This window comes from Panulirus ornatus, chromosome 69, assembly GCF_036320965.1.
Source record: "Panulirus ornatus isolate Po-2019 chromosome 69, ASM3632096v1, whole genome shotgun sequence".
NCBI classification, from domain to species: Eukaryota; Metazoa; Arthropoda; class Malacostraca; order Decapoda; family Palinuridae; genus Panulirus; species Panulirus ornatus.
The window spans coordinates 16,170,592-16,198,542 of record NC_092292.1 but is presented as its reverse complement, the minus strand read 5'-3'; the positions used below and the strand labels follow the sequence as shown (position 1 = coordinate 16,198,542).

The following is a 27,951-nucleotide window of genomic DNA, read 5'->3' as shown; positions in this document are numbered from 1 at the left end:
TTACACACCATCCTTCCATCTTATTATTCTCCCTCACAGTGCTCCCTCCACTATTGAAAAATATATCATCTCATGTCTCTGTTCACAAATACTCTTTGCATGTTCTTACTATTTCAGCATATCCCAGCCAGCTCTCTCTAAATCATACTTAATGCGATACTTCTCTCTTACACTGTTATTCCTTAAGTGATCAACATGCCTTCCACCACATACTGTTATGTCCAAAAGATTTCAATTTCTAACAGATCCATCCTCATCTGTTCCTTTGCATTCAAGGATAAAGCCTATTATCTATACAACAGTCAGGCCAATTATACATTTAAAACATACTCATATTTAGAACAAAAAGTCAGTGACATCTCCTTATCACACACTCTCTCTAGACCAATTAATGCAACATACAATTCCTAAAATGAAAATGCAGACTAAAGTAGTGTTAAGAGATTCATTCATTCAAGAGCTGGAGTAGCACTTTGCCCAGCTGAAGTTGAAGCTTAGTAAAGACAAGTGACATCCTTTTGTCATGAGGCTGATGCTACAGAACAAGTGGGAAGCATGTTTTGTATTTCATCCATCACAGAAGCTGGTGTGAATGTGCTTGAAGGATCATCGAAATTCAGCTCAGACTTAGGAATATCAGGCAGTCAGTTGGAATTTTTGTACTTGGATGTGTACAAAGCTAGGACTATTTAAGTTCTTGCAGTGTCACTTGTTTGTACGGTGATGACTAAGATAGAATTCATGATTACATAAAATCTGGAAAATTGGTAGTTTCTCTGAAAACTAGAACCCTTGCCAGTGCTAAATCTTGTGAGTTGCAACATTTGAGACAGAGTATATAATTAACTGAAATTTATGATTTACTGAAATTCATCATGACAGTATTAAAGTGATGCACTAAGCAGCTTCTGCTGTATACATATACCTTTATTTCAATGCATAAAACAAATACAAAGAAGTAATAAGTAAATGATGAATTCATGTACTTTTCTTTATGTCAGCTAAGACATCACGGGCAACTGAAGTCCTAATCAAGGCCATCTGGAAGGAGGGGATGCTATTACGTATGTGGCGGGGTGGCAACGAGAATGCAAAAAGGCAGCAGGTATGGATATGTACATGTGTATATATGTATATGTCTGTGTATGTATGTATACATTGTAATGCATATGCATGAATGTATATGTACATGTGTAGGCATTCATGTATATACATGTGTATGTGGGTGGGCTGGGCCATTCCTCATCTGTTTCCTTGCACTACCTCACTAATGCGGGAGACAGCAGTTATGTATGTATATATACATATAAATATATATACATATATGTGAAGCGTCTGGGATAAACCATGGAAAGTACTGTGGGGCCTGGATGTGGAAAGGGAGCTGTGGTTTCGGTTCATTATATATGACAGCTTGAGACTGAGTGTGAATGAATGTGGCCTTTGTTGTCTTTTCCTAGTGCTACCTCCCGCACATGAGGGGGGAGGGGGCTGTAATTTCATGTGCGGCGGAGTGGTAACGGGAATGAATAAGGGCAGACAGTATGAATTATGTTCATGTGTATATATGTATATGTCTAAGTGTGTATATATATGTATACGTTGAGATGTATATGTATGTATATGTGTGTGGAAGTGTATGTAAATACATGTGTATGTGGGTGGGTTGGGCCACTCTTTCGTCTGTTTCCTTGCGCTACCACGCTAACACAGGAGACAGCGACAAAGTATAATAAAATACCATTTTGTCCTCAAACATCTCATTTCCAGCACATCCACCCTCCGCACAACTCTATCTATAGCCCACGCCTCACAACCATATAACATTGTTGGAACCACTATTCCTTCAAACATACCCATTTTTGCTCTCCCAGATAACTTTCTCGCCTTCCACACATTCTTCAACGCTCCTAGAACCTTGGCCCCTCCCCACCCTGTGTCTCACTTCCTCTTCCATGGTTCCATCGGCTGCTAAACCCACTCCCAGATATCTAAAACACTTCACTTCCTCCAGAGTTTCTCCATTCAAACTCATCTCCCAAATGGCCTGTCCCTCAACCCTGCTGAACCTAATTACCTTGCTATTACTCACATTTACTCTCAGCTTCTTCTTTCACACACTATTCCAAACTCAGTCATCAACTTCTAGCCTGAGTCAGGTACCCATTTATCAACCAACCCCTAGGAGTAGATGTACAGCAGGGTTGACTATGGACCAACTATTGCAGCCAGGATTCGAACCTATGCACTCAACCCTGGGTGGCCTGTGAATGCATCATGATCAGGAACACTAACTGTTACACCATCATTAAAGGAAAATGATTATCTGGAAATTGCAGCATCACAAACAGAAAGGAAAATAATTATCTGAAAATTGCAACATCACAAACAAACACAGTTCTCACCTGCATACTATTTCATTCCATGCATGTGCACCCAAATCTGTCATACAGTGGTGTTTGTCTTTCTACAAATATTTCAACATTGGTTATGACATAAATACTGCAGGTACTGCCTGCCTATCAATTTCAAATTTCCAACATTTTTGTTCATTTCCAGCCAATATGCATTAATAGTTCTTCACAATCATGCATACCAACTGAAAAAAAAAATGAAGCATAAAATCATAACAAAGGAAGGGTTGAATATAACCTTCATATGGATAGGCTGAACCAATATGATAGCATCATCTGTAGCTTTAAGAAAAAAGTTCACCATATAATAGGCTGTTCCCAAATTCATATAAATATGTTTGCAATCATTCTAAATACCCTAAACACTGTATCTAAGGGAAAAGATAAAACTGTTCTATAACTCCCATAAATAACATTTTGTGCAAAAGACTTATCAGTATTCAAAATAGATCTGAATAAAACAAAAAACTGAATAAAAATATTTTCTATTTGATATGAATAATGGCATATTACAGTATATACTGTTACTAAAATACTGACATCTGCATTCAACAAACTCCAAAAAAAAACAAAAAAAAACAAAGAAACCTTTGTATATTCCTACTTTAACTTCTTCTTCACTGCCATACTGTTTTTTGCAAACATCTGGTTCTGCTGTGATACTGGCAAGACAAACTGATGATGTTTCTGCATTTTCTAGATTAGTAGCAGAACTTTTTTCTCCTACAGAAGCTGGGGTATCCAAATCATCTGGCTTTCCTTGGGGAGATGCAGGAATATTTTCAGGCACTGCTGCATTATTGGGCTTAGCCCCGGAAGTCTTCTTTCCACGATTCTTCTTCTTGGCCATTTCAACCCAGAAAGTCAAATCTGCTTCCCCTAAAATTGTGTGCGTGGTGCAGTTCAAGTTCTCAGCACTTTATGCAATTCATCTTATCAATAAGTGAGTAAATCATGTCATTTGCTTTCAGTTTCTGTAGCTCCCCAAGCTTCCCCTCCTGCACCACACGCTGGGCAAGCTCCACTGAGGCCGACGCAGTGCCTCTTCTCCCCTGCCTCTGAGATCAATACTTTAGTCAATACAGACAAGCCAGCATTGCACCACAGTTGCTTTCCAGCCTTACCAACCCCACACCCATGGTTCATTATTGCTCACTTTTCTCAACTATTTAGCACATCTGTCTCTTATTTCAAAATATATTCTGCCATGTAATCTGTCCTTTTACTTAGATACCCACTTCTGTCACTCCTTTGCAGTAATATTTATTGAAGAAACTATCTATGAGAAAGAAAAGTCATCTGCAAAGACAGTTTAGATACTTTTAAATTCAAACTATACATGCTCTGTATAATCTACCAGAGGAAGGGGGAAGAGGGGGGGGGGGGAATATTGTATCAGCTAGGCCCCCCTTTTATGTGGCAACTCTAGCCCTGCACTACAATTCCAGAGGTAATGACTGCCAATGATGCCAACAAATTCTGAATTTCATATGATATCTCTATCCTATTTCTAAATCCAGGTTTATTTCAAATTTCATTATAAACTGAAGAGCACAAAAATTAAAGCCTTTGTTAATTCAATCTCTACACTTCAACATACAGTTCAGTTTCTTGGTAAGTGTGTTAGGTGCTGTTCACTTCCTAACTGAACTACAAAGAGCATCCTAAATCCCCATTCATATATCAAAATACAAGGTCAACACAAGTAAGCATAATAACCTCTAGTATCTTTTACCTTATATTCCTCCTTTCAAAATCCTCTATCATTAGATCACTATATAAATGTCATATATATATATATATATATATATATATATATATATATATATATATATATATATATATATATATATATATATACATATATATACATTCACTTTCAGCCTGAAGCAAAGCTTTCATAACATAAGCAATGCAACTACTACTTTTCAACTTTATAGAGAAGCAAAACTTGCATACATGAGCAATGCACATACTACTCTTTAACTTTCCAGAGAAGCAAAACTTGAATTTATGTCTATCTATCTATATCTCTGACATGTGTTCCCACTGGAACTCCCTCAAGGGGGTAGCCAAGGTAACAGTCTTCATCACTGGTGGACTCCAGTGCTGCTTCCTATCCTTTAATGCCTCACCCTTAACAGCCATTGGCAGAGGGCAACTCTAGCACAGTGTTTGCAGAGGCTCCTATATGAGCAACGCATATATGGCTATTTAATCATCATATACAGCTGGATGTTGATCACTTATGTAATATACAAAATTACATCACTTATCACAAACTTTTTCTTAACAGTTTTGCTCAGATAATGACAAAAAGTGAACTTAATCTTAACAAGAACCCAACTTCACAGCCCCCAACAAATATGGCAGGATAAGAGGAGAAAAATCAATATCACATACTAGTGCCCCTTTCAATCAATACAAGAGGATCAATACTGGAGTTCTTACATTTCTTACTATCATCAGTTTCCTGGTTGGTATTTTAACCAAAGATACCTCAAATGAAATACTTGTAACTAGACTGCCCTCATCAAAGACCCTTTCTATACAGTTGCCATTCATCACCACCACCACCACACATTATTAAGCACCCTTAACTACACATCTGTAACCCCATTAACACAACACTTCCTATTCCCCTACAAAACAAATACCAACATACGCCAAAACACTCCCTTCTTCCATACTTCATTACTCCTAACATGTTGTACCAAACCAGATACCATTTCCTCTTTACAAGAAACCACACAATAGAAACAACATACACCTCTTGCAACATTATCCCATACCATATCCTCTCTCACCACATCTTTCTACAACCTCTTACCATACCACATCCTCATATACCCTCACCACATCACTCCACACCCGCCTAGCATCACATCACCCTATCCCCCTTACCATGCCATACCTATCCCTATCTCTCCCTCAAACAACCATTATACACCCTTACATATTACCTTCCCACAAGAAGCATCAGATCATTCCTTCCTCACCCCATTACACAATATTCTCTCCTCATTACATACCCAATAGTACTCACTTCTTACAAACCACACACTCCTTTCCCATACAAAACAACAAACCAATCAAAACAACTTTCACATTACAGCACACCATGCATTACCAATACATCATTTCCCTCCCATAAAATATTATCAGACCCTAACGCCACATCATCCCATAATGTCCCTCATATCACAAATCATCATTCTTTTCCCTCCCCTTCATAATATCCTATCTCCAACTTACACCACTAACATTATAACCCAACACCTTTTCTCAACATAACATTCTATCCCCTCACAACAAAACACAAAACCTTCCCTCATGAACCATATCATGCATTTAATCATACCACATCATCTAGCCCCAAACGATATCACCTTTGTCACTTCTCAGTAGACCACGAATCAAATCATCCCCTCACCACATCACATCCTAAATGACATCATCTCACCTATCACTGCATCACATCAACCCAGTTATAACTCACAAAAACACATGACAAAACCTCACTCAATCAATAAAAACCATCCCATTCCAGTACTCATAATCTTTTGGTCTCACCAGACCACATCATTCACTTTCCTCTTTCAAAAATCTTTTGATCTCACCAGGCTACATCATTCACTTTCCTCTTTCTCCTCAATGTATTATTCTAGACTTTCTCTCACTGCATAAGCCCATCCTCATCTCCACATCTCTTCCCCTTCAAAACATGAGAAAATCCAAATAAAAACCATAATCCTCATAATACCACAGTATTCCCTCTTACTTTTTACCACTCCAAATGGTTTGCCCTAATATCTTTATTAGTGTATTGTTACTATCATATTTTTTTTTTCAAACATTCACTTCTCCCACCTTTGTGACCATGTCAAAAGCAGACAAAATATGCAAACATCCACTCTCTTGCTGTCAAGTATAATGAACCAAAAACAAAGTCTACCATCTCATTTTTATGTGCAAACGAGGTCTTTGTTCCTCTATTACCATTATCTCGCTTAAGTAGTTTTTTTTTTTTGCTTTGTCGCTGTCTCCCGCGTTTGCGAGGTAGCGCAAGGAAACAGACGAAAGAAATGGCCCAACCCACCCCCATACACATGTATATACATACGTCCACACACGCAAATATACATACCTACACAGCTTTCCATGGTTTACCCCAGACGTTTCACATGCCCTGATTCAATCCACTGACAGCACGTCAACCCCGGTATACCACATCGATCCAATTCACTCTATTCCTTGCCCTCCTTTCACCCTCCTGCATGTTCAGGCCCCAATCACACAAAATCTTTTTCACTACATCTTTCCACCTCCAATTTGGTCTCCCACTTCTCCTCGTTCCCTCCAACTCCGACACATATATCCTCTTGGTCAATCTTTCCTCACTCATTCTCTCCATGTGCCCAAACCATTTCAAAACACCCTCTTCTGCTCTCTCAACCACGCTCTTTTTATTTCCACACATCTCTCTTAACCTTACGTTACTTACTCGATCAAACCACCTCACACCACACATTGTCCTCAAACATCTCATTTCCAGCACATCCATCCTCCTGCGCACAACTCTATCCATAGCCCACGCCTCGCAACCATACAACATTGTTGGAACCACTATTCCTTCAAACATACCCATTTTTGCTTTCCGAGATAATGTTCTCGACTTCCACACATTCTTCAAGGCTCCCAGAATTTTCGCCCCCTCCCCCACCCTATGATCCACTTCCGCTTCCATGGTTCCATCCGCTGCCAGATCCACTCCCAGATATCTAAAACACTTTACTTCCTCCAGTTTTTCTCCATTCAAACTTACCTCCCAATTGACTTGACCCTCAACCCTACTGTACCTAATAACCTTGCTCTTATTCACATTTACTCTTAACTTTCTTCTTTCACACACTTTACCAAACTCAGTCACCAGCTTCTGCAGTTTCTCGCATGAATCAGCCACCAGCGCTGTATCATCAGCGAACAACAACTGACTCACTTCCCAAGCTCTCTCATCCCCAACAGACTTCATACTTGCCCCTCTTTCCAAAACTCTTGCATTCACCTCCCTAACAACCCCATCCATAAACAAATTAAACAACCATGAAGACATCACACACCCCTGCCGCAAACCTACATTCACTGAGAACCAATCACTTTCCTCTCTTCCTACACGTACACATGCCTTACATCCTCGATAAAAACTTTTCACTGCTTCTAACAACTTGCCTCCCACACCATATATTCTTAATACCTTCCACAGAGCATCTCTATCAACTCTATCATATGCCTTCTCCAGATCCATAAATGCTACATACAAAGTAGAAGTAAACATGTATAAAAAAAAAAAGTACTTTGTCTTCGTTACCATTACAGCTATACCTTGGGTGACAATTTTACTTATGCTCTTTCTACTGAACTCCATTGACAAAGTAATGAAATCTGTTTTCCTTGGGTTATGTTATGCTCTTTGGTATGGTGAAAATTTTTCTGCTTTGTCCTTAAAAACCTAAGAAACTCTTTCAATTAGGACAAGACGTTAAAATGAACATAACCAAACAGAAGAAGCTGACAGTCTAGCCTCACTGTCTCAGTAACCTCTCCAATCCTCATCCAGACCTCTCAGGCCTTAACACACACTAGGTGCCACTATTTTTGGTGAATACAGTACAAATTCAAATATCCTTTTCAATTATACAAGTCTAATGGGGCTCCTGCAGCTTTAAAGGTGTGCTACAATCTGCAGCAGGGGAAGAATGGACTTTTTTGGAACAATCTTCTGTAAGACTCTACTCCTCTAATAACAGTGATACAACTTCACTAAAGTTGACTTTTCACTCGAATACATGCAGCAATGCCCACAGAGTATTTTACTGATATAAACATTTATCTACACTTTGTCAGGATATCCTTACCATGTCTTGTTTTTATTTGTTATGCTTTTATCCAAATTCCTTCTGGTTCTTTCTTAATATGTTTCTGTATTTACTTTGATTAGTTTAAAAACTGAAAATTACTGTTCAGTTTATCTTATTAAACTTATGGGTAAAAAAGGTTTTCAATTCACACTTTCAATTATTTCAATATTCAGGTTCTGCAGCACATAACTCAAGCATAAAAATACGAGTATGCTTGTAAATGAAGCCAAGTTCGTCTGTTCATGATACTACCTTATTCTGGTGGGAGAAACAATTACACGAGTACAAGTAAAAATAATCATATATCCTATTCTTAGCAAAGTACCCATTTTATCAACCAGCCCCAAGGAGAGGATGAGCAGCCAAGTGAACTGCATGTAACCTCTTTTATTCTTTATTTTATACAAAATTAATCCTGATGGCTACAAAAGTCAAAATATCTAACACATACAAACATAAGGACCCTGAATCCAACACCATTTCTCTCAACAATCCCTTGCATGCGAACAAAGAGAGAGCCCATCTACAGATACACACTGCCAATTTCATCACAATTTCCCTTAACATTTCCAGCAGAAAAATACAAAGGAATGAAATTGCCAAATAATCCTAGCCTAAATGACACAACTTTAACCCATTCAATGTGGCTGGGATGAAAATGATTTCTTTTTCTGTTCACTGTGGCCATCATATCAATGATTCCTGAATTGGCCCCTTTCACCTTACAATGAAAAGTATGGCCATTAAAACTTGTAATGGCATTTAAAAACATTGTTATGACATGCTACAGCCTAAATTTTTTCCATACACTGGTCAGCTTATGCAGTGATGTCTTGGAGGATAATGCATGATCTGGACCCTTAAATTATATAAATTGTGCAGTTGTGACACACAAACAATAATAAATACTAGTGATATAAACCTCACTAATAATACATACGACAAAAACTCTTCCAAAAATGCCACATGTTTTTTACTAAATAAGCTTGGCAGATGAACAGCAAAAGTTAAAGTGTGAATGCACACAAAGTGGCATCTGCTTGAGTTTAATATCACTTATTTTGAATTTTGTTATAGTTAAATCATACAAACAAATGAGTCATTTTTTAGAATATTTGAAATAACCCCCACACAGTGTACAGGCCTGCTGCATTGAATTTGTTAACCATGAAGGCTTTCTTTAACTTTCCATGGATTACCTAGTAGTACACAGAAAGCATACTAAACACAAAAGACACATTATAACCTCAAATCATTCATATATTTAACAAACAGGCAATGAAGCTTAAGATGTTACTGTCAATATTGGTTACTTAAGCTTGCACAAAGTTCCCATGGGAAAGACAAGACAATTGTAAAAGATATGAAATTCTTTTCTTAGCTCTAACTATGCAAAGACACAGTTATCTTAAATATAGTAGAAGGTGAATAAGAGCGGCAAGAGCAGCCTCATTTCTTTACATCAACTGTCTAGTGGTCATGTTTAAGGCACAGAAACCACACACACACATCTAAATATATAAACACATATATGTTCTTTCTTTCTTCATACATGTTCACTATTTCCCACATATGCGAGGTAGCAACCAGAACAGATGACCATGCATGGAGAGAATGAGTAAGGAAAGATTGACAAAGAGGATATATGTGTCAGAGGTGGAGGGAAGGAGAAGTGGGAGACCAAATTGGAGGTGGAAGGATGGAGTGAACAAGAATTTGAGCAATCAGGGCCGGAACATACAGGAGGGTTAAAGGCATGCAAGGAATAGAGTGAATTGGAACGATATGGTATACTGCGGTCGACGTGCCGTCAATGGGTTGAAGCAGGGCATGTGAAGCGTCTGGGGTAAACCATAGAAAGCTGTGTAGGTATGTATATTTGCGTGTGTGGACGTATGTATATACATGTGTATGGGGGTGGGTTGGGCCATTTTCTTTTGTCTGTTTCCTTGCGCTACCTCGCAAACGCGGGAGACAGCGACAAAGCAAAAAAAAAAAATATATATATATATATGTACATATATATATATATATATATATATATATATATATATATATATATATATATATATATATATATATATATTGGGAGGTAAGTTTGAATGGAGAAAAACTGGAGAAAGTAAAGTGTTTTAGATATCTGGGAGTGGATCTGGCAGTGGATGGAACCATGGAAGCAGAAGTGGATCATAGGGTGGGGGAGGGGGCGAAAATCCTGGGAGCCTTGAAGAATGTGTGGAAGTCGAGAACATTATCTCGGAAAGCAAAAATGGGTATGTTTGAAGGAATAGTGGTTCCAACAATGTTGTATGGTTGCGAGGCGTGGGCTATGGATAGAGTTGTGCGCAGGAGGATGGATGTGCTGGAAATGAGATGTTTGAGGACAATATGTGGTGTGAGGTGGTTTGATCGAGTAAGTAACGTAAGGGTAAGAGAGATGTGTGGAAATAAAAAGAGCGTGGTTGAGAGAGCAGAAGAGGGTGTTTTGAAATGGTTTGGGCACATGGAGAGAATGAGTGAGGAAAGATTGACCAAGAGGATATATGTGTCGGAGGTGGAGGGAATGAGGAGAAGTGGGAGACCAAATTGGAGGTGGAAAGATGGAGTGAAAAAGATTTTGTGTGATCGGGGCCTGAACATGCAGGAGGGTGAAAGGAGGGCAAGGAATAGAGTGAATTGGATCGATGTGGTATACCGGGGTTGACGTGCTGTCAGTGGATTGAATCAGGGCATGTGAAGCGTCTGGGGTAAACCATGGAAAGCTGTGTAGGTATGTGTATTTGCGTGTGTGGACGTATGTATATACATGTGTATGGGGGTGGGTTTTGCCATCTCTTTCGTCTGTTTCCTTGCGCTACCTCGCAAATGCGGGAGACAGCGACAAAGCAAAAAAAAAAAAAAAAAAAAAAATATATATATTATCCCTGGGGATAGGGGAGAAAGAATACTTCCCACGTATTCCCTGCGTGTCGTAGAAGGCGACTAAAAGGGGAGGGAGCGGGGGGCTGGCAATCTTCCCCTCTCGTTTTTTTTTTTAATTTTCCAAAACAAGGAACAGAGAAGGGGGCCAGGTGAGGATATTCCCTCCAAGGCCCAGTCCTCTGTTCTTAACGCTACCTCGCTAACGCGGGAAATGGCGAATAGTTTGAAAGAAAGACATATATATATATATATATATATATATATATATATATATATATATATATATATATATATATATATATATATATATATATATAAAATTTCTTGTTGCATAGCTTAAAACGTAATGGTTACTGAAAGGATACCCAGTCTAATGTTGCTAGGTTTATCAAGTAGATAAATATTGGTAGTAAGAAAGACTACCAAATGCTACCTCACTTCATAAACATTAGTAAATTGCATGTAACTGATATAGCCACACATTATATTATACATATAAAAATATATCCATCCATAATGGTCTAAAGCAATCTTAAACCTTAATAAAAAAAAAAATGTAATTCTGGTAGCTAGATATTTTTCTTTTGTTAGGCTATGCTATCCATAGTTTTATTACATGGGTTAGAGATTATAATAAGCCACTCAAATGGTCCATGCTATGAACGCTACTAGCAAAGTCAACTATACTTACCCGAGAGTATGCCTATTTTTGTTAAATAAAGTACGAAGCTTGTTGGTTTTCCACCAAAAAACAAGGTTCCAGTAAACTCTGGATGGCAATAATTCATCTTTTTTTTCTTTTACTGACAGTGAACCCATTGCATTGAACATAATACTGAGCTAATACTTCTTAACCAAAAATGTATCAACTTGCTGTTAAATGCTTGAAAGAAATATACTCTGCATGTGCTAATTTCTTAGCCTATTAACTGGTACTTTTCTTAAGGACAGTTTACTTCAGTAGGATGACACCCAACCTAACACAGTCTAAACAAAGAGCAAATATCACATCAAATTTATATCTGAATAAAAAACATTCTCTATAATACTGGAGAAAAATACTGAACACAATAATCATTACTGCTTCGACTATACTGCAACATACTTAACCAAACACCTTCAAAACTATTTTCAACAAAACCCCTTACGAGTTCTCAGTGAATGTAGGTTTGCAGCAGGGGTGTGTGACGTCTCCATGGTTGTTTAATTTGTTTATGGATGGGGTTGCTAGGGAGGTGAATGCAAGAGTTTTGGAAAGAGGGGCAAGTATGCAGTCTGTTGGGGATGAGAGAGCTTCGAAAGTGAGTCAGTTGTTGTTCGCTGATGATACAGCGCTGGTGGCTGATTCATGTGAGAAACTGCAGAAGCTGGTGACTGAGTTTGGTAAAGTGTGTGAAAGAAGAAAGTTAAGAGTAAATGTGAATAAGAGCAAGGTTATTATGTACAGTAGGGTTAAGGGTCAAGTCAATTGAGAGGTAAGTTTGAATGGAGAAAAACTGGAGGAAGTAAAGTGTTTTAGATATCTGGGAGTGGATCTGGCAGCGGATGGAACCATGGAAGCGGAAGTAAATCATAGGATTGGGGAGGTGGGGGAGGGGCGAAAATTCTGGGAGCCTTGAAGAATGTGTGGAAGTCGAGAACATTATCTCCGGAAGCAAAAATGGGTATGTTTGAAGGAACAGTGGTTCCAACAATGTTGTATGATTACGAGGCGTGGGCTATGGATAGAGTTGTGCGCAGGAGGGTGGATGTGCTGGAAATGAGATGTTTGAGGACAATATGTGGTGCGAGGTGGTTTGATTGAGTAAGTAATGTAAGGGTAAGAGAGATGTGTGGAAATAAAAAGAGCGTGGTTGAGAGAGCAGAAGAGGGTGTTTTGAAATGGTTTGGGCACATGGAGAGAATGAGTGAGGAAAGATTGACCAAGAGGATATATGTGTCGGAGGTGGAGGGAACGAGGAGAAGTGGGAGACCAAATTGGAGGTGGAAAGATGGAGTGAAAAAGATTTTGCCTGAACATGCAGGAGGGTGAAAGGAGGGCAAGGAATAGAGTGAATTGGAGCGATGTGGTATACCGGGGTTGACGTGCTGTCAGTGGATTGAATCAAGGCATGTGAAGCGTCTGGGGTAAACCATGGAAAGCTGTGTAGGTATGTATATTTGCGTGTGTGGACGTATGTATATACATGTGTATGGGGGGGGGTTGGGCCATTTCTTTCGTCTGTTTCCTTGCGCTACCTTGCAAACGCGGGAGACAGCGACAAAGTATAATAAATAAAATAAATAAATATATATATAAGGCCACTCTCTCATCTGCTATTGATGCTACCCTATAAATACAGGAAATGGCATACAAGAATGAAAGAAAAAGTCGAAAAACAGGACTTGCTGAAATACAAGACTATGATGGAATGAGGACAGTCATAATTAACATGACAAACTAGGAATAACAAGAAAGTTAAAGATGAAGCATAACTGAAAATTAAGAAACGTTCTAAGTGGCTAAAAGTCACCATCATATGGTGGCATACCAATATGTATAAAATAAGCTGAAAGGAGGGCAAATAATGAAGAGTCAAAACAAATGTGAACTAACCATTGTAAACACCCCAGCCAAACAAAATGAACCTATCATGCTGGCCACCAAAAAATCAAGCCAGCTGACTTCATAGAATCATTAACAATACTTTGAAAAATAGCAAGGGGAATAAAGAAACCTGATCCAATAAATCACATGGTCTAGTGACTATTTCCATTTCACTGAGTGGCAGGAAAGAGCAGCAAAGTATGGAAAAAGGTACAGAGATGAAACAACACTTTCAAAAGCTAACAAAATCTTAAACTCTTTCAACATAGTACAGGTAAACCATAGATCAATAAGAGAAAAAATTATAGGTTTTATAAGTCACACAGTACCATCTTCAGATATAAAAGTGTATGGTACATGGTTTAGTAAACGATACATTCTTATCAGATAACAAAATCAAAAATGACTACTGCTTAAAATGTAGAAATTAACAATTTTGATACAGTACTTAAAGATGACAGCAGGTTGAGTGATGTAAATTATTACTATGAAAAAAAAGACTGCAGAAACAACAATGAAAGGATTTTAGACACCAACTGGAGCAAGATCTTCTCAAGTGGTACACCTAGTCCCTACATAACATTGTAGACACATTCCTGGAAAACACAACTTAATGCAATCATTGGCTAGTTAATCATATTTCATCACACGATTTAACAGGATAAGGTGGGATTACATTCCTGTGAGAATTTGCTGCTTAATTTTCACAGAAAAATATTAATAGAATGCTTGGAAACATGCAGTACAATACAGGTACAATCAAAATATTTACCAATGAAATGCAGCTTGAAATATAGTACCATTTATGAAGAAATACGTTACACTAAATAAAGGCAAGTTGTTTCTGAACTTCAACTAAGACACCAAACACTTTCTCAATGTTCTCTACAACTTCACCTCTACTATGTGTGACTTTTGACAACGCAGACTAAACACTTTCTCAACATTCTCTACAACTTCACCTCTATTATGTGTGACCTTTGACAACACATTTATCACTAACCCTCCCAATACCTATGCGGGAAGTACCAATAATACATATACCTGCTCAGAGGTTGCCTACCAATTACTACCAACCACAATTCATCCTAAACTATAGCTTACTTGCATGGTCATGTTTGTAGAACTTATGTAACAAATGTGCCTAATTTTCTCTTGACATAATCCTGGGGTGATGGAGGACTTTGTTGTCATAATAGGTAGAGAGCTAGAATACTTGCAAAAAAATAAGTCCAATATCCTTACCCCACGTGTCAGCACCATTTACTTTAAATATAAAGACAGTAATGTCATTTCTAAATATAAGTTATTTACCACAAGCGTTATGTTGGTTTATTACATACGAGTGCAATGTGAAACTCAGTTTAAGAATAAAACCTTCAATATCCTCCCTGCACATTCCAGTCACTCTCCCTCCTAACATCGAATCTTCGGGTTGCTCGAGTAATATTTCTAAATTCATTCAAGTTATTCACCATAAATGCTGTGCTTGTGTATAAGTGCACAGTCTGAAAAGTTCAAGAGAATATTCCTTGTCCTTCTCTCTTACTGGATGTGCCACTGTAGTACTTGTAGATCAAGAAATCATGTATAAAGTGTTCGGGAGAGTAATATAAATCAGCTATGATAATATAAAAGAACAAATTGCATTGCAATAATGCCAATTTGTTAAGACATTTACTGCTCAAATGCCCCCTTTGCAAATATCCGAGACCAGCCACAAAGTAGGCAGATTTCAATCTATCATTGCTCCTTAGTTGCTCAGTCAAATCTAATATTCTGAGTAGTGTACATAAATAAACTGGGCCACTAAAGGCCTTTAGACAGGATATTCACAGGCATATGCAAAGGATTTATGAAAAAATGCTACATCCACTTCTCGGAAATGTTTACGCAAAAATCTACAGCGTTTCAAACACTTACTGTGTCTTCATTACCACTTGCTTAATAACTCAACAGAATAAACATCCTGGAAAGAGAGAACTTATGCCATCCAACTGTAAATACTGGATAAGGCACAAAGGATAGACATAAACCCATCTCAGCTCCTAGCAAAGCTGCTATCATCAAAATGCTAAATATCTACATATAATCAGCTAAATATCTACATATAATAATTTATTCCTTAAGACCACCTTAACTGTAAACCTTCCCCCTAAACGTACATATTCTTCCCCTTATTCTCATATCCTGCTTTTTTATCTATAAAAACATCACTTATTTGTGTGACGATAACTTTTCTGAACCATTCACAACCAAACCAATGACTAAATATTGGGCTAATTCTATTACATTGCTGAACACAGAAATGAACTATCAAGCTTCCCACAAACATACCTCTTTCAAAGTTCACACTAATATTCCTAAACAATACACAATCAAGAAAAATTCCCTCTCAAAGTTCTTATGTCTACCGGCAACCCTAAGATACACGTTCAGTTTTTTGAGTTTTCAAATCATGCAATGACTTAGCTTCTGTAAAAATCACTCATTATTCATCTTAAACTCCAGCATCTTCACTACTGCTACTGTACAATCTTTCATTTATGAAAATTGCAATGAACTAAATTGATAACCACATTTCACTGATGATTAAAACATCAAATAATTCATCCTCTTTGTAAGCTAAATTAAGTCCCCTGGAACCTTGTTTTTCGGTTTAGCAATTGATAAATCTGAGCAATTTAGGACAGCACGACTGACAAAAGTTTTACCTGGTATGTCTTTTTCCTAACAGGAAGGGCCTGAAATGGGAACAATTGCTGTAGGAAGCTACTAATCTTCCACATTCATTGCAAGAAAGTATTACAATATCAAATCAACTTATGTGATTCCTAAACTTTAACAAAAAAATTGTACCTGGGGTCATGCAGAACCCAAGATCTACTTCTGACTTTAGCATCACAAGGCTGGTAATGCAAAATACTGGTGAACATGAAAGTTACAATCATATAGATTACCCTTGCCCACTGCCCTTTACAATTTCTAATCAAAATATGGATGATTCAACCCTTCTCCCTTACCATTTGTCTCCCCTTACAAAATCAGTAACATTATATACATTTTGAACAAAATATACATGCATCCTTCCAATGGTTTCTCCACTATCATTTCAAATAAGCATTTAATAAAACTCAAACATGAATCTACATTGAGATAATTCTCAAATCCCTTCTCTAGGAGATAGACTACAGAAATAAACTGATTCAATGATCAAAGTAAATTCATTATATCCCTCAAAGTTTAGTACACAAACAAATTATCATAACATTCATGTACAAGCCATGCTACCCCCATTCAGCATCTTATTTAGTGCATTACCAGAGTCCCCAACCTTACCCAAGACATCTGGTGCAATATGAAACCCATTTCACACATAAGACACTTATGAACTTCAGCACAAGTACTCACCAAAGCATCATCTACGACAACTTCAGGGAATATTCTTCTAAGGACGGCACGAACCTTTGCTTTCTCCTCCTCGACCACACCAGAAACTTCCTTCACCGGGAAAAACACACATGTGCATATATATATCAAAACCAGATATGGAATTAGAAAATAAGTAAAATCTACAGTAAGCATTTCAAAAAGCTTACAGCACATTACATACATCACAGGAGGTAAACAACTCAATGATATCTCCAGAAATTTGGCCAACAACTTTCGGAGTTTTTTTTTCATTATCTTTTTGGTCAGTGCAAGCATGCAAGGAAAGTTAAAAAAAAATTTTGGTATTATAAAACAAAAAAAAAAAAATTTCATAATACTATAAAAATAATAATCATAGCAATAATAATTATAACTATCATCATATTATTATTAGCATCATTATTCTATTTCTTCATACTAATTGCCATTTCCTGCATTAATGAGGTACTGCCCAAAAAAGAAGAAGAAAGGCCACATCCACTAGCATCCATTCTCTAACTGTCATGTAAAGTGCACCAAAGCCACAGCTCCCTATCCACACTCAGGCCCCACAGACCTTCCCTTGGTTTACCTTAAATGTTTCACATGCCCTGGTTGAGTCCATTGACAGCAGGTCAACCCCATCATACCACATCGTTCCAATTCACTTTATCCTGTGCATGCCTTTCACCCTTCAATACAGTGAAAGGAATCCATGGGATAAAGCAAACTGGAACAATGTGGTATACTGGGGTCAAAGTGCTGTCAGTGAACTGAACCAGGGTAAACCATGGGAAGGTCTGTGGGGTCTGATTGTGGAGAGAGAGCTGTGGTTTGGTGCATTACACAAGACAGAATGAATGTAAGTGGATGCAGTGTTTCTTTATCTTCCTATCACTACCTCACTAAGGCAAGAAACAGAAAGCAGTGTGTGAAAATAACTAACAATGATAATAGTAAAAATAATAAGAATAATTAGTTATCATGATCAGTACTTATCATTATCATTATTATAATTACTATCATTATAATCATCAATATATTTTCATGTAACACAGGACCTCTTTTAAGGGGCTCTTGCAGCTGCAAGACTGCACTGCATGCAGTAGCAGGATAAATGATGGATTCCTCTGCAATAAGGTCCTCAATTAGACTGTCCTCTTTTCTGTCAACTGACAATGATACAGCCTTGGCAAAGATGATTTTTTCACAAGAGATGTAACCACTTACAAGTGGACTCCAATAACAATCGTATTACTGCTGCTACTGCTATTGCAAGTTGAGTATCCCTCATCCGAAATGCCTGGGACCAGAAGCATTTCAGATTTTTTAATTTTTTCAGATTTTAGAATATTTGCATATACAAGAGATATGCTGAGGATGGGAACTAAGTCTAAACACAAAATCCATAAATATTTCATATAAGCTTTACACACAAAGCCTGAAGGCGATTTATACAATAATCTTAATAATTCTCTGCATGAAATACAATTTATTACTAAACCAATGAAACAAAGTTTGAGTAACACTGAACCATTAAAAAGCTAAGGTGTTACAACGTAAGCCGCCCATGTGGACAATCTGTGGTTGTTTGGCATCACCTTGCATTTTGGAGCATTTCCAATTTTCAGATAAGGGATGCTCAAACTGTACTACAATGATAAAAATAAGGATGTGCAAATGGAGGCTAAAGAAAAGGAAGTTACATTCAGCATGGATAAAAAATGTCCATGTTCACAGTGTCTAAGAAAGATTCTACACAACATACACATTAGTATTTAGTAGTTATTTTCATTTATATGACTTACCTATATACATCATTTTTTATTCATGAACTTTTTCCTCAAATCCCACTGCAATGACTTTGGGATTAGGATATCATACCTGAGTAAGATCCTCATGGTATATTACAAGCTCTATGTGACCAACTAAGGGCTATCTTACATGGTAAAGGCCATTCCGTAGGAGGGACAGAAAATCCACTACGGCAGGGTAAGGATCAAAATAAGTGATCAACATCACTGGATTGGCCTAATCTTCTTTTGGCTTTAGTTCCTGTCTCCAGTTCACAACAAGCCATATAAAAGAGGGATAACGTCAATGTATGCATCAAGAAATCCCAAAATCGTACAGAACCATTTTAAATGATCAGATGTTTTCTGGAAGAACTTTAGCCCTGCAAGAATTAGCTCATTTCTTAATCCCTAGGGTGGTCCAGTCCCCTAATACATCAAAACTATATTACTCAAGGTATGGGACTACTGGTTAATACATAATATAGGTTAACTTCCCACAAAGATAAAACAATGTTTCCAAAAATGTACTCTCTTCCACCATGGTCGAGTTCTGGGTACTCCTTGTCTACCAAATGTCAACAAAGCTCAACAGGACAAAACAAGGAGCATAAGGAGACTTTGAACAGTTGACTTCAGACTGTAGGCTAGAACAGCCAGGGTCTGAATCAACATCACTGTTCTATACTAAAGCAGAAACATCCAAGGCCCTACATTTAGTGCAACTTCCCCAATATGGGACTAATACATTTAAAGTCTCCCAACATGGTTCATAAATACAACCAATACATGGGGGCAATGGAATACACTCAAGAGGAGGGGGAAGGGGTGACAGAGAGGAGAGAGAGACAAGACAGTGCTGCTTGCTTGATAATTCCAATATTACTATATATTGCCACTTAAAAACTACTAGATGCACCAACAGCCATCCTCCTAAGTATACATCAATAAAAAACTACACTATGGTACATACGGATAAACAAACAGATAAAAAGACATGCAAGTATAAGAAGTGGTTACTGGAAAAAACACAATAATATAGAAATAATATATACACAAAAAATATACCTAGAAGTACACCAATATAAACTAAACAAAAAACTGAAAGAAAAGAATACTGATTCATGAAAAGCCACTGACAGTAGCAACAGCACACCGTATGTCTTGACCACAAGTAAATCCACAAGACTTCATGCTCTGAGCAGCTGGAAGCAAGTGGATCAATGATGTCAGGCCTGTGGCAGTCGGTGATTAGCCGAGGGTAGAACCATATTGAACAAGCAAATATATAAACTCTCTGGTGGTTTGTAAATGATGACTAAAGGCTAGTGCCCCCTCGATGAGAGGAGGTTGGAAGGGTTCAGACTCATACATTATTATGGAGTATATCTTATTCTCATGACTGAAACTGCAGAGGAGAGAAAAATCTGACAAAAAAATATTACAGTATTCAGTGAAGCTAGTGCAATGTCAGAGGCTTACAGCTAGCAGTGTAAATTGTGGCTGTATCATCACTACTCTTGTAACAATTCATTTAATCCCTTACTACTTCTGCTTTAGCAATATTAGTTGCTAAAATAAGATCAAAAGTACATTCATTTCCTATCTTACTACTAGCTCATACATATCAAACCTCTTCATATACTCTGAATGGTCTTAAATGTCAAGTGGATGCAGATTCACATGAGTGCAAAAGAAATAAAAGACCTCAGACTACTCAATGAGGTGTTGGTAAAGACAATGCAGCAAAACTTACATGAGGACTTTAAGTACCAGAGCTGCTGGTTACATCCCAAACTGCTTGTAACCAATAGGAACCAAAAGAGTCAATTTTTGCAAAAGAAATATGTAGTATGGGATACACCTCAGTTCAGAGGTGTTTTGTGGAGCGATGAGTCCATCTTTTCTGTGACACGTGGCCATGGTGTGCATGTATACAGTCATCAAGGCTGTGATCAATCTGAACTCCAAGTACATTGCAAACATTGTAAAGTTCCCTGCTTCACTTTTGGTATGGGAATGGTTCAGTTACTATAGTTTGGAGGACCTTACAGTGTTGTCAAACAATGAAACTATGTACAGAAATAGTTACAAAAAGCTACTGTGTGACCATCTTCCAGGTTTGTTCAAAAAGTACAAGGCTGAAGTGTTCATGCAGAATAGAGCTCCCTACCACACTGCCAAACTAGTCACTGACTAGCTGATGGACTGATCGTACAGTGGAGTTTTTCAATGACTGGACCAAATATTCACCAGATCTGAATCCAATGGAAAACTTGCAGGCACTTATTACAAAAAAAAAACACATAACAGGGATACTTCTTCACTACCTAAGCTGAAAGCAGGCATTCATGAAATTAGGGCAAAGATGGCCCCAAATAGCTTCAGAACCTCACTGATTCGGTTCCTGGTTGTTTCAGTAAGTTTATAAGATGAAAGAGAAACCGATAAAGGATTAGTTAGTGACATATACTCTATTTCCATGGCTTTATTTCACGACTATCCTTGATGGTGGTGCTACAGGCCCCTTGTGCCTACTTTATTGACAGGCACTGTAAAGGTGGGTGGGAGCATGGGACTGTAAATCCTCCCTTCCTGTTTTACTTTCCAAAAGAAGAAACAGAGCAAGGGTCACGTGAGGATTTTTCCCTCTTAGGCTTGGTTATCTGTTCTTGATGCTACCTAACTAACGATGGAAATGGCAAATAAAAAAAAATAATCATTATTATTATTATTATTACTATTATTATTATAATTATTATTATTATTATTATCATTATTATTATTATTATCATTATCATCAAACTTAATCTCTGTTTCCTGCATCAGCGAGGTAGCGCCAGGAAACAGACAAAGAAATACCCATCCACTCATATACACAAAAGTATACATACATGCACATCCATGTACATATACATATCAACATATACATATATACACATGCCTTCATCAATTCCCATCACCACCCAGCCCAACAAGAAAAAAGCATTGTTGTCCCCTGTATCACCAAGGTAGCACCAAGAAACTGACGAAAAAGGCCACATCCACTCACACTCAGTATTTAGCTGTCATGTGTAATGCACCAAAACCACAGCTCCCTTTCCACATCCAAGCTCCACAAACCTTTCCATGGTTTACCCCAAGTGCTACCCACTGAAAACATGTCGACCCCAGTACACTACATCATTCTAATTCACTCTACTCCTTGCATTCATTTCACCCACCTGCATGTTCAGGCCCCAATCACTCAAAATCTTTTCTACTCCATCCTTCCACCTCCAATTTGGTCTCCCGCTTCTCCTTGTTCCCTCCACTTCTGACACGTATATCCTCTTTCTCAACCTTTCCTTACTGATTCTCTCCATATGTCTAAACCATTTCAACACACCCTCTTCTGCTCTCTCAACCAAACTTTTTATTACCACGCATCTCTTACTCTTTCAATACTTACTCGATCAAACCACCTTGCACCACATACTGTCCAGAAACATTTCATTTCCTACACAACCACCCTCCTCCGAACAATCCTATACATAGCCTATGCCTCACAACCATATAATACTGTTGGAACTACTAATCCTTCAAACATACCAATTTTTGCTCTCCGAGATAGCCTTCTCTCTTTCTAAATATTCTTCATCGCTCCCAGAATCTTCACCACTTCCCCCACCCTATGACTCACTTCTGCTTCCATGATTCCATTCACTGCCAAGTCCAATCCCAGACATCGAAAACACTTTACTTCCTCCAATTTTCCTCCATTCAAACTTAAATCCCAACTAACTTATCCCTCAACCCTGCTGAACCTAATAACCTTGCTATTATTCACAATTACTCTAAACTTTCTCATTTCACACACTTTTCCAATTTCTGCAGTTTCTCACTCAAATCAACCACCAGTGCTGTATCATCAACGAACAACAAATAACTCACTTCCCAGGCCCTCTCTCCCCCGACAGACTGTATACCGCCCCTCTCTCCAAAACTCTTGCATTCGCCTCTTTAACCACCCTATCCATAAACAAATTAAACAACAATGATGACATCACACACTCCTGCTGCAGACCAACCTTCACTAGGAACCAATCATTCATCTCTTCCTACTCGTACAAAGGCCTTACACTCTTGATAAAAACTTCCCACTGCTTCTAGCAGCTTACCTCCCACACCATATATTCTGAAGTCTTCCACAAAGCATCGCTATCAACCCTATCATTATCAAATGCCTTCTCCAGGTCCATAAATTCTACATACAAATCCATCTGTTTTTTCAAGTATTTCTCACATACATTCTTCAAAGTAAGCACCTGATCCACACATCCTCTACCACTTCTGAAACCAAATTCCTTTTGTACATATTTGCCATTTCCAGTGTTAGTGAGGTAGCATTAATAACAAGGACTGTGCCTTAGAAGCAATATCCTCACTTGACCCCCTTCTCTATTCCTTCTTCTGTAAAATGAGAGGGGAGGATTTCCAGCCCCCCTGCTCCCTCCCCTTTAAGTCACCTTTACGGCAGGCAGGGAATATGTGGGAAGTATTCTTTCTCCCCTATCCCTAGGGATAAATACCATCAATGAAATTACCTTAATCAGGGGTGTAGTTGCCCATACCAACTCAACTAACAAAAATAATTATGATTTTTCAGTTTCATGCTACTGTGTGTGTTTCACTACCTTACTTCTATCTGCAAAGTATTTCTGATTTCTATCCCACTTAACTTCATCCTCCTTAGCAGATGGCCTTAAAAAACAGCAGTAATCAAAATTATTTTGATTACAATATCTACAATAAATATCATCATTAGCTTTCTATCTCTCATACAGAAAGTTATCATCAAACCACTTGCTACAGTTACATGATTTTTTTCCAAAAGATCTTCAAAGTCTAGGTTTTTATTCATGACAAATCCTACATCTATAGTGTTTCACTCATGCAATATCTTTTCCTGCTGCACCTTATAAGGTGTTACTGCTATGCTGTTAATCATTTAATGAATCATCAGCAGAGAATTTATTTACCAAATTCCTTACATTGTCTTTCGTCTGTTTACAAATTATGTAATTTTGCAATTTTCCTCTCTCCCATTGATTATCATTTTACAGATTTAATTGTCCTCAGATAAACATCTTATTCTCTCATTTAAGTCTATGTCTGACAATAGTTTAATACAGGAGTATACTATAAACATCTTGGTGATCTAGCTTCAATCAGCCTTGCATACAGTACAGTGTCAAATGCTTTTTAGCATTCCAGTTACAAACAATACACTCAGCCTTCCCTTTTGTTAAAGACAGAACTCGCTCTCACAAAAATCTAAGATGTTTGTTGAGTATGACCTTTCTCTAAAAGCGAGCTGCCTCTCACAATTTCTCCTCTAAAAAGTCATCTATATTCTTTCTAGTCATCTTTTCCAGAACCATACAGATGACACTTGTCAGCGAGACCAGTCTATACTTCAGTACCTTTCTTACACACACAGGTACGATGTTTGCCCTCTACAACTACCTTGGTATTCTATAATTATGTATTTGTACAGTACAGGGTACAAGTTTTAAATTCAAGGTGTGGGCTTCTCTTTAACATTCTCTCACATCATGCAACTTCTTAAACTTATGTATATTGTCTGCATTAACCATATCTTCAGTAATTTCATACCACTCATCCACTACTCTAATATAAAAGTACAGCACTTCTTTATATATCTTTTAGGAAGTTTCTTATTCACTTTTGTCAAATGTCCTCTGGTCATTCTATCCCCATATCTTTCAAAGAACCATTCTCAATCAACATCAACAACTTGGTTTAAAAACACAATTACAATCAGGTCACCCTTCACCCTTCCCTCTTACAAGGTGGTCAAATTAAAGACTTCTAGCCTTTCTCTGTAACTTAACTCATGTAATTCCAATACCATCTTTGTTGCCCTCCTTCAGGCCTTTCCTATTAGTTCTTTGTGCTTTAGTTTGACCTAACATGGATTTATTAACACCTTGCTAAATATTTTCTTGTCAACATGCTTGAAAGCTATTCTAATGTTTGGATGTGTGTGTAATTACATGTTTAGTAATTACACAGACACTTATCAAACTGATTAAGGCAAGATGTTGCCTTGATCGTACGGCTGGCGCATAGTGCTAAGAGAACGGGTTGCTTGATGTACATTACTGTCCATCTCTGCTGCCAAAGAGAGAATTTTGTAGTGCTATTGGAATTTATTCCAATTTGTTTAACATGTTCCAGGAGTCTACAATTATGCTGTTTGAAAACTGCTTCCTAATATTTCTTACTTAGCTTCCAATTATGCTTCTTTGGTATGATGTATCTTCTGTTACAGTTACAGGAGCATTACTCAATCACAAAAAACTTTGGTATTTACAGCTGTTAGGATGAACAGGAAATGAAATAGCACCAGTACACATCACACAATGAAATAATTCAAATCCTTTATTGTTCTGTCTTATTCTGTTTGGACTTTTTTTTTTTACCAAGCCATGAGGGCACACTAAATAGCAAATATTTCATGAAATGCAATCCTCACTGTAGCACATAAATAACCATCTCTCCCTTTAACTTTACCTTCCTGGCCCAGAGCCTCTACTATGGAGTTCCCTAAACACCCATGAGGCCAGCCACATCTACCGTATAGGACAAGTCTAAACGTGTGGTGATGTTATTTGTATGTCTATATGAAGTAAGCAAAGGACAATTGAGGATAGGGTATTCAGTCGTCAGTGTAAGAGTTGCTTTTCAGGCATGAGGGGTCTTCTGATACCGTGAATCAGTGTATGTAATGCTGGGGAGATGAGTAGCTTCTAGAAAACATATGAGAAAAGGTAATATACATTTTGAGAGTATAGGTCAGATGGTATTAAGCACAGTGGGGTGGTGTTTAAAACATGGGTCAGCAGCAGTACTTCTGTTCTTGTCATATCATGTGTCTAGTTTTGGCGATATGTAGCTAAAGGGGGATTTGTGAGAAACAATTGTTGCAGTGTGAGGTATGGATAAGTTTTTCATTTCTACAAGAGGGTTGGTGGTTGACTATGGAGTGATTTGGAAGGGAAGGACCTTGTATTTATGCAAAGGACAGTGTATTCTTGCTGTGCAAGTTCTGAATGCCTGAGTTGCTAGGCAGCCTATGATTGTTATGAGTGCTCTCTTTTGTGTGGTTTGTAGCTGTTACATCTGCTTTTGACAGAGTGGATGACTAGGCAATTTAGGCATCGTTCTAGATGGAGAGGATGAATTGTTTGTAGAGTACACTAAGGGACTGTTTTTCTTGTAATGGTCTTTGCATTGTTTGCGATGTGGAGAGTGAATGTCATGTGTATCTATTATGGTTGCAGGTCTGATGAGTGAGTGGTTGACCAATCTGAATGATACAAAGGTGCAGGTTTGATTTATGTCTGTCAGATATTACAGTCATGGGAGATTCCTGTGGTTATGCAGACATTCTGTTTTGGGTGCGCTAGAGTTCAATGTGATAGAGTTTGAATACTAGTTGTTTCTAGGGCAGTGTCATTGTGCTATGATATGACTGATTCATCTCCATATGAAATGTCTTTCACACTGTGGTCTGCAAGAGGTTATGGTTGGTCAAGTACAGAGAAACTGAAGATGGTCGAGAAAAGAACTGCTCCTTGGGGAACTCCAACATAAAGCTCAAGGATTTCGCATGTGAAGCCTTTGCGAGTGACACTGGCTTAGCAGCATTCAATTACGAGTCTTTAATTCTTTCAAGCTCTTCACCACATTATGGCACATAAAGCCAAAAGGACGAGAAAACGTTTCTTGTCTGTACCATTCCTGTGTTGGCCTTGGACTAAAACAGAAAGTTATCACTGATACACATCCAAGCATGGCTGGCTTTTGGTGCCACAGGCATGAGACAAAAACCGAATGGAAAACTGACCTCAACCAAAGTTAGCCAATTGCAGTAGTTAATCAGGAAGTTACTTTAAAACTACAAGTTAAGTTTTTGGCTTGCCATTAGTAACTGTTGCCTAACCATCAGCTCATCTAGCTGAAATAATCTCTTAATCCTCTCTGCTGTTTAATAAACACGGAAAGCTCTCTAGTTCCATATCAAGTTTTTTTCTAAAATACATATATTCCTGGAAACAAAGGTAAACTAAATTAACTTTACAAAATTCTATTAATCAACAAACTTTAAAGGAAAAGTAGGAAAACAGAAGCAATTAGGAATTAGGAAGTGTGGGAAAACAAGGAAAGTAAATGTCATATATGAGATTCTATCAAAAGAGGAAAAAAGTCAGTCAAAACTAAAGCCTTTCCTGAGGGCTCAAATGTCAAAAATCTAAATCATTTGTACTACTATTAGAGACTGTACTGAGACATTAAAAGGCAGAAAGGCAAGCAACCTGCTGAAAATCTGAGAGACATTCAGGGTCAGGAATGAGACAAGCTAAGTCTGCCGGAAAGAAATATTCAAGCTAGGCTTTACAGTATGGAAAAAATTGGTATATCAAGTTGAACAAATGATTTAAGCAATGTAAGCTTGTTTCATTTTAAGTGCAACTGTACTGAACTATCAATACTGAAATCAAAAGTCATGCTCACTTTCAGTATTCTAAACTGCAAAGCATATCTTTCAAATAAAGCTACAGTATATTGTACTATATAATATACTGTATTCTGTAAGTCCATTGGACAATAAAGGCATTGTCAGCATTCTAAAATAATTCCAACAGAATTAAATCAGCAAAAGGAGATCAACAACCTTCAGGTTTAATATCTTTTATCTAATCAAAGGTCAAAATCATGAGGTTAATTACTGCACATTAATCTTTCCTCCTAATGAGAAAGCAGTTATCATTTCTCTATCCACATTATGTCATTTAGTTTAAAGCAAAAAAACTTTTGCTAAATCTGAACTAGCTGTA

General features: G+C 37.8%; 1 protein-coding gene across 47 annotated transcripts in view; it reads right to left on the bottom strand.

The window, feature by feature from the left end:
* The window catches only part of LOC139747642 (uncharacterized), a 121,813-nt gene that overhangs the window by 48,970 nt on the left and 44,892 nt on the right, over window positions 1-27,951 (bottom strand). For 25 of the 47 annotated variants that reach the window (XM_071660151.1, XM_071660154.1, XM_071660162.1 and 22 more), the window contains 2 exons: window positions 17,253-17,342; window positions 16,556-16,585 (listed from right to left, as the gene is read on the bottom strand). The exons of 7 other annotated variants lie outside the window; for them this stretch is intronic. In XM_071660151.1, the coding sequence (XP_071516252.1) occupies window positions 16,556-16,585; window positions 17,253-17,342 (120 nt within the window). The remainder of the gene's footprint in view (window positions 1-16,555; window positions 16,586-17,252; window positions 17,343-27,951) is intronic. 15 more of the 47 variants (XM_071660156.1, XM_071660169.1, XM_071660172.1 and 12 more) reach the window with 1 other exon arrangement.